Source organism: Myiozetetes cayanensis, unplaced genomic scaffold (assembly GCF_022539395.1).
Source record: "Myiozetetes cayanensis isolate MyiCay16 unplaced genomic scaffold, myiCay2020 scf2-11, whole genome shotgun sequence".
NCBI lineage: Eukaryota > Metazoa > Chordata > Aves > Passeriformes > Tyrannidae > Myiozetetes > Myiozetetes cayanensis.
Window position 1 is genome coordinate 5,664,806 of NW_026087411.1, and position 12,853 is coordinate 5,677,658.

Genomic DNA, 12,853 nt, shown 5'->3' on the forward strand with positions numbered 1-12,853 from the left:
ACAGAGTTAGTGGCACAGTGGTAGAGTCAGCTGATTTATTAGAAAATAAAACAACACGCCAGAATGATGAGAGGAATTGCATTATACTGCTTTTGGTTTTAGCTAAATGTAAACAATGGCACACACTATTTTAGAATTTAGCGTTGCAATAGTAGTGCAAGATGTTCAATATCTGAAAGCATCTGCCATGTGTAGAAACACTTTCCAGACACCTGTGAGGCAACATCAACTCTCGATCAGGCACAGGAAATAGAGGCAGTGGTCCAACAATTCAGTCAACCCACTTTTAGGCTTCCTAATACCAACTAAGAAGTGGTGAAACCACATGAGAAAGGCACTGATCCAGGACGAACTCGCTCTACCGGTTCAAATATTATTTTTTTTTCTTAAACAGACTTCCTTTGAAGCAGCAGGCTTCACCCCAGATCAGGTACCATCTCATCTGTACATCTAACCTCCTTCCAGAGGGGCCACAAATCATCCTCCAGCAGGAGACATCCAGCCAGCACAAGCTCAGGGAAAGGCAACCCGTTTGTGTCAGAAGTCTTTTGTCACTCCTCCTGCCCCCTTGTCTATCCAACATCAGAGCTGACACTGCAAAGGTAGATATCAAGCTGTAGTATCTGTTCCTGCCACGCTGAAGAGAAGCAGGAAAGGAAGCAGTCGCTGCTTGCAGGAGATCTGCTCACAGGACCAGCACTTGTGGATACTCAGGACCCACGACCGAGGGAATGAGAGACCTCCCACTGCTCACCTGGACTCCCAGGGACAGTTCACTCAGAACTGCACTTCGAGGAAAGTGAGCTACCAAGGAGAGAGTGCCAGCAGTGGTGTGTGCAAACCTGCCAAGTGCCTGCTGGCAGCCACCCTTGCACTGGCAGGAGCAGAGAGCCACAGCTCAGGCATCACAGAGGTGCACAGGGCTGCTCAGCTGAGGGACCTTTCCCTGCCCTTTTCCAGAGTAAAAGCTGCGAGTAGCTGATCCGAGAGAAAGTGGGAGCGAAACAGGTCTGCAGACACAAGCCATCTGTGTTCAGGATGGAGAATAAGAGGGAAAAGCACAAGGCAATTGATACTGGAAGGAATGACCAGCAGATGCCCAATTCTTTTTTTTCCTCCCTTTCAAGTGTCTGCCACAACATGCCAGAGGTCTCAGGCCACTATGCCTGACAGGTCTGTGGTTCCTGATGTTTCCAGTGGTCTCTTGTAGTGTCTCCATGTGACTAGTCCCAGCCGAACAGCAAAGATCAAGGAAGCCCCTGCCAGCAGAACAACTAGAAACAAAACAAAACAAAATGAAACAAAAGCATGTTAGAGCACAAGAGAAAGACCTGACCTCTCTTGTCGTGCCCCAGCTCTCAGTACTGAGAGAAAGAGGGAAAAACCCCAATCCCCTTTGTATAGGATCCATTGCCCCCAGAGCTGTGTTTCTCAGTATCACTGCTATACAGCCAAATCTGCCCAACGCTTCCAGGTCAAGGCATGTCTAAAAAGGGGGAGGCTTCATGGACACAGGAATCAAAATGCATTACATTAACAAAACACTCCAAGAATAGTTGAACTATATAAAGAAACGTGTACTAGTTTGGGAAAAGCACATTCTCGTCCTACCAGCCAAACAAGCTCAACCACTAAGATTTAAGTTTTGCTGGTAGAAATGCACCTACTACAGGAACACAGGAGGCAAGCCTCCAGTGCCCCCATACCTGTGGCAGACAAGCTTTTCCAAGTCCTGCTTGGTGCTTTTGGAAATGACCAGAACTCCGGCTGCACTTACAGCAAAGGGAGCATGGAATGGAATGGTTACAACAGTGGTACTGCTCCAGGAATTAGCTTTAGCCACTGGTATGTGGCAGTGGGAAGGCTGAAGGGTGGGAACATGCTCCCTTCTGCTGACCCCACAGTGGGAATAGGCATCTCAAACTGCTACAGCAGGATTCAGAGTTCACACAGCTCAGTCCCTTTCACGCCAGCACAAAACTGCTCATAATGGTATAGCTCCTGCCAGACTGTGATCGTACAGAGTTTGGACAGCTTAAGCCCTTTTACAACGGATGACTACACTCAGCTCTGGTACAGTGGCTGGCAGCTGCCAAATAATCCCAGGAAAACTTGTTAAGGCCGGCCTGAGCTCTGCACAGGAGAGGAGCATGTGCAGGGTTTCGCATCATGGAGCCCTCCGTGGGTCAGAAGCTTATGCACTGCTCCCACATCCCAAACAACACAGGGCAAATGGGAAGTCCACAGCCTTCATCCCAGCCTTGCTGTTCCCTTGGCCTGCCCTGTGTGTCAGATGGACTAGCAGAGGACCCAAGGGGGTGATGGAGGATTGTGGGGCAAGCACGTAGAGCTCAGAAGTGAACTTGAGGCAACACAAGGTTTGGATTCTTCCCCAAGGCTCATGGGCAATGATTTCTGCTGTACTCTTTGCTTAGCAAAATAAACACCTCCAAATATATCCCTGCTTCTTCTTTTAATAAATAACGCTTTTCAAGGGGCAAGCCTCTATGCCTCTAACACGCAGTAAGAATGGAGAATTGTTTACTGCCCTTCTTTTGCAGGAGCTGGAAACAGTCCAAAAGATTCACCTATGAAAATGTTGGTGGTGGTTGGGGATGAAAACGAGCTGTTCTTGCACGCGCTGCCAATCAGAGCTGTTATGACCACTGGGTAGATTGTGAGGTTATAGCGGACATACTTGTCAAGAAGGAAGTTTTCTAGGTAAAACCTGGGAAGAAAAAGAGTGACCAAAGTAAGCTTTTCTCTACTTATTTTTTTTCCCCCCTCCCATTCTCTAAGAAAGGAATTAGACAAAGAATGGGGGTTTTGTGGGCTACTTTGGACCATAGTCCAAAATTTTTTATTTACTAAAATTCAGAAGATACATAAGCAGTTTATTTAAGGTAGGTTTTGGGGAAAATAAAGCCGTGTTTCGTATGTTTTCCATATCACACCCTCATCTGTACACCTAAGGCAGGTGGGGCTCGTGCAACCCACAAAACCCTGTTCCTGGCCCACAACATGTGCTTACTGGCATTGCTGAGGGTCAGGGAAGAAAAGCTCTGCCCATAGCCCCAGTTCATCTGCCACGGATTATAACAGAGGCCTTTGTGCTCAGTGTTGGGACAGGGACAAACTACAAACGAACTGGGACAGACAGACACCATTTGTGAGAGGTGGAAGGGGTCTTTGAGGCTTGGTGGGAACCCGTGAGGGCGCTTACCATATCATCAGGCAGAGAGCAAGGATGCTGAGAGAAGCAGTGGCCGCTTTCTCACGGGACACGTTCCACTGGTAGGTCAGCACGACGGCGAAGTTCAGCAGAGTGGCGATGGTGGTCCACGTTCCGTACAGTGCCAGCCCGTTCTGGACCTGCCACACAGCACAGCAAGGGGACAAGCAGTGATAAATGGGGTAATCTCCCAGTTTGTGTCAAGAGATGTAGGCACATTTCCAAAAGGGTTGGTAACGAACTCTTCTGTGCAGAACTCCCCCTCCACCAAAAGCCCCACTTTCTTCCTGGGTGGTTTCTTACTGCTGACCCACTTTCCCACTGAGCAACCCCAACATTAAGTAGAGAACCAAAGGTGGTTAAACACACACAGGCAGCCATGGGAGTGCAATTTGAGGTGTCCTGGACAGAAGAAGAAGGCATCAAGGTAGCAGGTTTGAGCTAGGAGAGGGGAACAGGGAGGGAACCAAGGAGTGATAGAATATGAGTGGTTTTATCTCTTTTTCTCTGTGAGGTTTGCCAAACAAACCCTCTTCTCAGGGACAGCAGAAAAGCAGTTCCTTCCAGAATTTCACAAAACACAGAAAGACAGCTACATTTGAATCCTTGAGCACTGTGAACTTCCCTATATAAGAAATATATAATCTTTTGAGGTCAAACATCAGGAACATCGTGATCAGCTAAAGCATCAGAAGCCACCCTTAGCAACGGCTTCTCCCCCTGCAAGAAATATTCTCCCCACCCCAGATGCAAGTCTGGGCTGAAGTTTTCACACTCCACTGAAAACTTCATTCTGTAGCAGCTGGAGAAGTACCTGGAATCATTCCCGTGATATCCAAGAGGAAGCAGATGCAATTAAGCCTGTGTGCACCTGCAGCAAGCACAAGCTAAAGTCAGGGCAGAACTCTTTCCTTACCTATGTCCTGCCATTGAATCTTTCACTCTTGATACCTCCAACACTGCACAGAGGGGATAATTTTTTAGCATTTCCCCACAGCACAGCTTCCCAAATGCTACCTACCAGAATTCGGATGAGCCAGAGCTCAGCTTTGTGACCCTTCACGAACCACGAGGAGTAGATGCTCAAGGCTCGGTGTGAAATGAAGAGGGAGGCACACGTGGTAAGAGTGAGGGCTACCAGGAATGCCAGGGCTGGAAGGAGGTATCTAGGACAAAGAACACACACACACACACACACACGACAGTACATTTTTTTCAGTGGTGTCACAATGCCTTAATTCATAGCTTTACTGTTTGGCCTTTACTGAATTTAAGTTGATCAGCCTTTAATAAAGGTAATCACTACATGTAGCCCACATTTTGACATCCTGCTGTCATTCTTTTACTTTGTTAATCATGACGTTATTTTTCCTAACTGCAACTAATTTCTTCACCTCTTGACAGTGGTGCTTGTATAAGCCCTTAATGTGACCATGATTATGAAAACAATCCAAGGCAAGGAGCATTTCTGAAGACAGGCATGGCTCCTGTCTTACCTGTGCAGATAAAAACAGAGAAGAACTGCAGCTTTGAGGGGATCTTAGGCTTCAATGACAAATCTAGCTCATGGGCAAGATGACAACATATGCAAAAGCTCCAAACTTCTATGAAGGCCATGGCTATGCCATAGGATTTTACAGGTGTGATTAAGTGTTCATACATAGAGGAAAAGGCAAAATAAAGTACTGGGGCATTCAGAACAAGAGTGCTAGAAAGCATTTGTAACAAAAGGCAACTTACTCTTGGTCCCACAGAAACAGCCATCCAACATTGAGGCCATTATTCAGACACCACGCCACATAAAAAGGTATTGGCAGCAAGTCCGGCTTTATGAAGACACGTCCAAGTTCATTCCTGCCAGGAAAAAGTGGGTATGGAGAAAGGAAAACAGTGCCTGCATTGTCCAACCAAACGTTCCTGGCCTCATTTTCCTTACACTACCAGGGACTCTAAACTGGAGTTAAATATTTCAGTTAAATCAGACTATTTCTCCTGTGCATCCTTCTCTAGCACAATGGAGCCCCTTGTACTGCCTGTCCCACAGCACAGAACTTCTTGCTGGTCTCTGCACCATCACAGATACAGTGGATACCGAGGACTGCTCCACAGATGCTGTGAAGTTTGTGCCACTGCTGGTGGCAGCAATGGCATGGTCATGGAATCTTAGCCCAGTCCCTGGGGCTTTTGGGATCCTTGTGTGAGTGTGTGAGTATATATTTTGTGTGTATGGACTGACTGGTGATTCCATACAAACACACACTGCATTTCTTCCCTCAGCCTTCAGTACTGGCCATCACCAACTGAGAGATTTCCTACAAACCACGGAAAAAATAGCAGATACACGACTTAAACTAAGCAGTCCATGGTTCCCCTTGGCAGGAGAGGTACAGTATAAGTCTGTCCCACAGAAGACATCATGGAATACTACAGATACTGCAAGGAACTGCATGAGGCAGCTATTGACCTCGTAGCCCCCGAAAAAGCTTCAAGTCCAGTTCAACAAGCCAAGAGAGTCCCCAGTGGTGATTCTCTGATCTCTAACACCAAGTAAACTCAGAGCATTAGATCTCCCTTCTCATTTATACCATAAACAGTAAATAGGGAAAATACCTTCGACAGATCCCTGACAAGGTGTAGAGAAGCCAGGCAAGCTGCCAGGCATAGATGACATTCCAGATGAGGAAAGTCCAGCCAGCTGGTGTGAAATCAGTGCTGTACTTGTCTGAGATGTTTCCAGGGGTTGTCCTGAACAGACCTGTGGTGGTGAATGTTATTGCAGGCAAAACTGTTACTACATCCTAAGGATGGGGAAAGACTGCAGATTTCCCTCACCCTTCAATCTTCCTCCAGACTTCATCCACACCCCAGTGGGTTTGGGGATGATGGAAGCACACCCTTGGTGTAAACAAGCCACGTGCTGCAATTGGCTTGTCTGTAGACACCCATTATGGGATCACTGTCCCTGTGGGGAACCCCAAGCACCTTCCCTCTTATACAGAACCAGAGGAGCCGGCTGTGTGTGAAATCCAGAGAAAAGCACAGTGTCAGTCGTTGACAGATTCAGCTGGGTAGTGCTCAAACACAGCACCACTGCCCTCTATAAACCCACAGCAGCAGCCTGAACGTCTCCCACCAGGGACACAAGGGCAGTTTCTGCAAAGACATTGGACCACTGGATCCAGGTTCACCAGGGACAAGACTGTTTCCTTAAATTTTAAGGGACTGGATAGGGCTCAGGCATCTGGCTGTAGCACCTGCAGGATGCACCAGCTACTTCCAGCTTTCACAGAACAAGGTGTATTTGGACACTTGATGAGCTAACAAATAGATCTGCCCCATCCTTGTATCACTAAACCATACAGTGCATGAAATCCACCTCTGAACAAAGACAATTTGCTTGTGTTACCTTTGAATATCCCAGTGGCATTTCCAGCATTCATTATCACCATGACCGTGAAAGTAGCCAGAGACAGAAGCATCACCAACACCTTCAGCTTGTGTACAGCCTCCATCTTGCCCTGCAACACGTTAGAGATGTTGCTTTGACTACCCCAAAGGATGCCTGGATTTGTTCCTGTTCTGCAAAACAGAAACTGTTCTAGGAATAATGTTGTAAATTCCCAGATTTTAACTGCTGGCTTTTTTTTCATGGTGTTTTCATTAGAACTACAAAGGCTTTGCACAGGCTGGGAGCATTTGTGTTTGAATGGACAAGGGAAGCCATTGGCTGTCCAGTGAGCAGCCTGCTCCACCTCTCTATGCCTCCATCCTTTACTGGCACAGTAGAAGAGCCATAGCTCAGGTTTGCCTAAATCAAAGGTTTTAAGGCCTAAACACTCACCCAGCAAAAAGAGTGATCCCAGCTTATTTACATCACTATTGCAGGTTTACTGAAGCAAACAGGCCTATCAATTTTAGCCACTCTAGGAAGCAAATATGAAAATATTGAAGTCTTGTCCTTGCAGCCAAGTGCCTTTTAGTTCAACATAACTTTTCACATTTACCTCTCTAATCCCATAACTCCTACAAATTAACTTCCTTTCATGGTGGTATTACCTCCTCATCTACTGGCTGCCAATAAGATTTAAATGCTTTAGCAGCTCTCAAGAACTTTATAGAATGTAAAATCTACATACTACGCTTTTTCAAGGTTAGTAAGCAGTGACTTGAGCTTTCACAAGTGTTTCTCCATTAGTCCAGAATTTGTTCTCTATCATGGCAGAGTTCTGTGCCATCTGTAAGATTAGGCATACATACATCCAAACTATAGGCAGCAGCCTTTATTTCTCCTCTCAGCTCAGCACTTGAGCTGCCTTCTCTGTACAATGGCACTCTAATGCCTTCCAGGGCTGGCAGGAATAACAACTGGAGTCGTTCCAGGTTGCTCAGTCTTGAACTAATGAATTTCAGTTCCCACTTCAGTGGATGGTTTTATAGTTCCAGGCTTTGTTCATTGACTGAGCCACATCCAGACACGTCACAAGGAAGTGGGAAGGGAATTCCTGTTTTCTGTAAATCCATACATGCTTTGCCCTTTTCAATTCTATGCAGAAAACCCACCCTTTTTTAAAATAAAAAATTAAAATGTATGTGGAAGAACTCATTTAACTCAAGATATCAAATCCCAGCTAGATTTATGTCACTCAAATCACAAAACAACACACTGTCTTCAACAGATACAGTGGATTAGCAAATTCTGAAAAGAAAAATCCACTTCTACTATTAGAGATATCTTTTCTGGCCCAGGAAATAATTGACATGCAGATTTCTGAAAGCCGTGAAAACGTAGCAGAAAAATATCACTGTACACATGTCAGTGATCAAGGAAAGAATATAAGAGTAGGACATTTGGCTACCCCAAACCAATACATGGGACTAGATGGTCCTTTGGTCTCACTGTCGGGCCAAATCTCTGTCCTCCTGCAGTCCTGTAATTGTCTTCAGCACCTCATTTCTTTTTCATTAGCTTATTTGGAAGAACCTTGATTGCACATCTTCAGAGAAACCCATGCTTGCTTACAGAAGCCTAGGAGAAAAGCCTTATTAAACCCTTCAACAGTTTCACTGCTGTCTCTCACCTCCTGCCTCCCTCTAACTTATTGCTTGCAATAAACCTCTGCAATAACTCTCTGCCTGCAGTTTCCAGTCACAAACATCCCTTAGAACAATCACAAATATTACTCACGGGGATCCACACAGGATTTTTGGCAGTGTTTTACGGATGTAGTTCAGCTGCAAGCAGCGCTGGGGAGTCTCCGCCACCTAATCTTATCTAAAGAGATTTTATACAACTCTCAGAAGATTATTAATCGAGTATTATTAACAAAAAAAGTATCACAGTAGTTAGACATACTTTCTGTCTGTGAGCTGCTGCAGCCTCCAATTGGCTAAAGCCTCCCAAAAACAAGCACTTATGCAAGAGAAATGTGATTACTTAACCAAAGCCTTTTATAACAGCCAGACATTGCATATAACACTGCATGATCCCAAACTTGTTGGCAGACAGAAGCTAATGAGTGCGTGCTCTGGGCTCTTGCCTGCTTTGTCCTTCCCCATCTCTGCCAGGAGGGGGGAAACTGAGCACTTAATGCAAAATATTGTATCTCAGAATCAGCACTCCGGGGTGGGAGAGGGGATGCTGGCAGAGGATGCTGGAGAAACAGCCTGGATTTGGGGTTTGGGAAAGATGGAGATCATAAAATGGTTTGCAGGGAGAGGGACTCCAGGCTAGAGGTTTCCCTTTTACCTCTATTCCTGGAGAGGGAGATGTCTCCCCTCTCCCCCCCACCACGAGGTCTCCATGGCTCCCACAGAGACCACAGGACAGCAGCCTCGAGGAGAGAGGCAGAGAGACTTTATTGTTCTGGGTAGCCACTTAAATAGCTCTTGGGGGGATTACAAAGTGACCACTGGGAGTCCAGGAAGTCTTACTAACCAGCCAATTACAAGAAAGGGTTAACAACCAATAGGGAGACTTTCAGGTATCTCTCAGGACATTCCAAAGTAGAGATAAGACTGAGAATCCTGGGAAGAAGATGATGAGTTTGCAAAAGTTACAAAAGCCATCTTGGAAACATGTTCACTTAACATTAAAAACCTCTGTTTTCCCTTATACACTAAAAGCCTACTGCAACAGCATTGGAAGGGGCGTTAGGAATCACGTAGCTCCAACCTCCCTGCCATGGGCAGGGACACCTTCTACCAGAGCAGTTTGCTCAAAGCCCCATCCAACCTGGCCCTAACACTTCCAGGGATGAACACCCAGATGTAACCCACAGAAAAGTTTGGCCTGAAAAAGACCTCTAAGATCCAGTCTAACTATTAACAACATAGCAAGGTCTGTATCCTGTGAGCAGCTACAGATCTTCCCATAGCAACAGATGGAGATTGGTTCACAGGTAAATTTTTGTTCTTAGATATGAAAAAGGCTGCTGCCCCCCCCCCCCACCAGTGCAAGCCATGCTACCTGATCAGTCTCCACCTGCACCTCTGTCTGCTACAGAACCACAGTCTCACCACATCCATCCCTTTCATTTTATATTTCTGATTGTTTCCTCTCAAATTAAAACTTTTAAGCCCAATTTAAAACATTCTTCACCATCGAAGTGTTATTTACCTTGTGCAGCTACAGTGCCTACCAAGCAGACAGTCTTGCTGGGAACTGCCCCATGTCAAATATAAAGGCAGTGATTAACTGGCACCTATCTTCACCCATTGGAAACAACACCATAGGACTGGGAATTAACCCAGCTGGAGCTTCCTTGGCCATTCAAATAGGGATACAAAGCCTATGTGAATGTGGATTATCCAGCAGTGGGAAGTGTGGGGCATCCAGCCAGCACCATCCTTGCCTATTTATCAGTGTAGGTGTGAGGTCCACCCTTTGAAGGTATTCTGAGGTCCACCCTCTGAAGGTATTCTGATGTGGAAACCAGTGGCTTAAGTAGGATTGTTTCTTACTAGCCAGACAATGTGTTTTGTTCCACACATTGATCACAAACAAGAGCTGCTTCAGCTGCTCATACATAACCTGTTCCTTGAAGACAAAGGCCTCAGTTCACAGCAGGGTGGCATTTACATTTTTCTCTCCTTTTTTCACGTTGTGTATCCCCCAGATATGAACCCAGTGACTCTGTCCCTGTCCTAGAAACTGCCTTCAAGTTACAAGTTTATAAGCACTTGTCACAGCAAGCATGGGCTGAAATACAAGCAGAGCCACTGTATGGCCTCTCTTCCTTCTATATTAAAATCTACAATGCACCATTTTCCACACTGGACCAAGCCTTATTTATGGCCTACTTGTATGTATATATGGTGTATATACATATAGTGTGTGTATGTATATATATATATATATGTTTTTACTCATCAGATAGTCCAAACTGCCTCAGCATGATGTCAGATTCAGACATTACATTTTCATCCAGTGAGTGGGTGGCCTGAAATTCCTCTCTGAATACAGACCTCTTTATCACAGCTGGTCAACCTGGTCCATGCTGATCTAAATCCAGGCATGTTCTGCATGTGGGAAGCATTGGCCAAGTGGGAGAACCAACACACTCACACACACCCCCTTGCTGTCCCGTGTTCTTGATGGTTATTCCATAATGCACCTCTCATTGCAGTGAGACAGCTGGAAGCAATGCCACCATAGTGGTGGCCTTGTCCTCTTGCCACACACAGTCATCCAGGCAGAAACTTTAGGTCCACGTTCTGGGATTCAGAAGGGGGTTTTTGCAGAATAAATTGCAACACAGGCCTTGGATAAAATATTCAAAATTATGTTATCATGGAGCTCTACAGAAATCCCCTTAAGTATGTTTGTAAAGTACAGAGGAATGTACTTAGTGCTTATAAAGGTATTAAAATTGAACGGCTCTTGCTTCACTAGGCTGTACAGCATTCCCAAAAGTGGGAATGCTCAGGACAGCTACAGATTTAAGACACCAGAGTCAAACTCAAGGGAAGCATTTATGGAAAGGTATCTCTAGTGTATCTTCACTGAAAGAACTTCTAGGCTTACGTCTTCAACATGGGCTTCATTTGAATATCTTTGCCGGCCTGTTGAGGAAGCAAAATTTGTCAGAGGAGTGACAAATGCAGTTACAAACATTTCAGATAAGAAATGGCTGCTAAAGTTTGTATGCACAAAGGGAAGCACGATACAATCCACATTTACAAAAGCATGTGCCTTGAAATCCAGATACGATGCAGCAACACTGAATGAAATCAGTGGAACCAATTCCATGACACAGACGGTGGTTGGTACTTTTCAAGACAAGCTGCTTTGAATTAAATGTAAGTTTGTATTCACCTGGCTCATGAAAGGGAAAAACAATTTCCAAGTACCAGTTGTTTTACAAGCATGGTAGTTTTCCACTGATAAACAGAGGAAAACATACTCTCCCTGTATTACCAAAAATCTTTAAAGGGTCTATCTTTAGACTCCTGGGAGCTCTCATTTGCAATTTCACAGAGGAAAAAAAAATAAACAGGAAAATAGCTGCTTTGCAAGAACGAGAGGAGGTGTACCATGCCCATCCCTCCCCATGCACACTCCCTGCAGCACCGTGATGTGCTCCCCCAGCATCAGTGCACCTCAGACACTGCTCACACACAACAGCAGGACTGGTTGCAACGGGACCACAGCTCCACTGCCGCTCCTCTGTGCACTGGAAAGCCATGTAAGCACTCACCAGGTGCTGAAATAGCATGAGCAGACTTTGTGCTGGTATAATACTGCCCTGCTGACAAGAGTAAGATCCTTTTTTAAAAAAACATGAATCCTCCTGCTAGTAGCTGAAATAAAACATTATGAGAACAGGCAATTTGAGTCCCAGAACGGAGTGGAAGCCAATTGCTTTCTACCTAGAGGTGCCCCTGTGGAGACCCTGTCCTCAAAATAAACTCATTTTGCACTGTGCAGGAACTGGGACAAGTTCATCTGTGGGCAGCTCACCCACATAACGCCACACACTGTCACCAGCAGGAAACTCCAGAAAGCAAAGCTCCAGAAACGCTTCCCCAGCAAGGCAGGAGCTCAGCAATTCTGCCCAAACTGCCAAAGCCTTTTGTACCTATCAGCAGTGATGGAAGGTTTAAATCCTAAAGGTATTCTACACACTCAGAGCTCCAGTTTAACCTTCCTAGCCACTTGCTTTAACTCCAGCCTTTCCTAACGTGCCAGGCAAACCGGCACCCAAGAGTCAGTGACCTCGTTGGAAATCATTTTCAGGCCAAGTCCAGAAAGTGTTGACAACCAAATATACTAATCTTCTAACAACAGCTCAAGCATCCTAATCCTGCAGTGGGTTAATCTGGGTGCCTTCAATGCCAAGGATTAGCCTTTCCTTGCTGCTGGGAGGGATGGGATTTGACTGTGCACACTAGGATGGGCATACAGTGAAGAGGATCTGTGCTAGCAATCCCCTTTGGGTATTTTAAGAAGGAAAATCATCTGTTTTTTATTGTTGGAGAACAGAACAGATCCACCCTTTGGCAGCAGGGAAATATTCCTAGGTTTGAGGGAGCAAGAAGAGTAAGAGGAACTCGCTACCCTCTTATTTTCAAGCAGACTTGAAGCTGCCACACTAAAATTCATTGACTGATCTCTGAATATTT

General features: G+C 45.5%; 1 protein-coding gene across 1 annotated transcript; it reads right to left on the reverse strand.

Moving 5' to 3' along the window:
• Positions 1 to 853: 853 nt before the first annotated feature.
• On the reverse strand, positions 854 to 8,533 carry LOC126640414 (uncharacterized). The gene is made up of 8 exons (XM_050316186.1): positions 8,418 to 8,533; positions 6,639 to 6,750; positions 5,843 to 5,987; positions 4,973 to 5,086; positions 4,254 to 4,398; positions 3,224 to 3,372; positions 2,589 to 2,728; positions 854 to 1,274 (listed from the first exon to the last, which is right to left on the reverse strand). The coding sequence occupies exons 2-8, from the start codon at positions 6,742 to 6,744 to the stop codon at positions 1,153 to 1,155; spliced, it is 921 nt and encodes a 306-aa protein (XP_050172143.1). The 5' UTR covers positions 6,745 to 6,750; positions 8,418 to 8,533; the 3' UTR covers positions 854 to 1,152.
• Positions 8,534 to 12,853: the final 4,320 nt, after the last annotated feature.

Coding starts and splice junctions, on each gene's coding strand:
- LOC126640414 (XM_050316186.1), bottom strand. CDS start 6,744: ATGGAGGCTGTACACAAGCTGAAGGTGTTGGTGATGCTTCTGTCTCTG. Junction 5,988..6,638: donor TGCCACTGGGATATTCAAAG/GTAACACAAGCA, acceptor TCACCACCACAG/GTCTGTTCAGGACAACCCCT. Junction 4,399..4,972: donor CTGTTTCTGTGGGACCAAGA/GTAAGTTGCCTT, acceptor TCTTTGTCCTAG/ATACCTCCTTCCAGCCCTGG.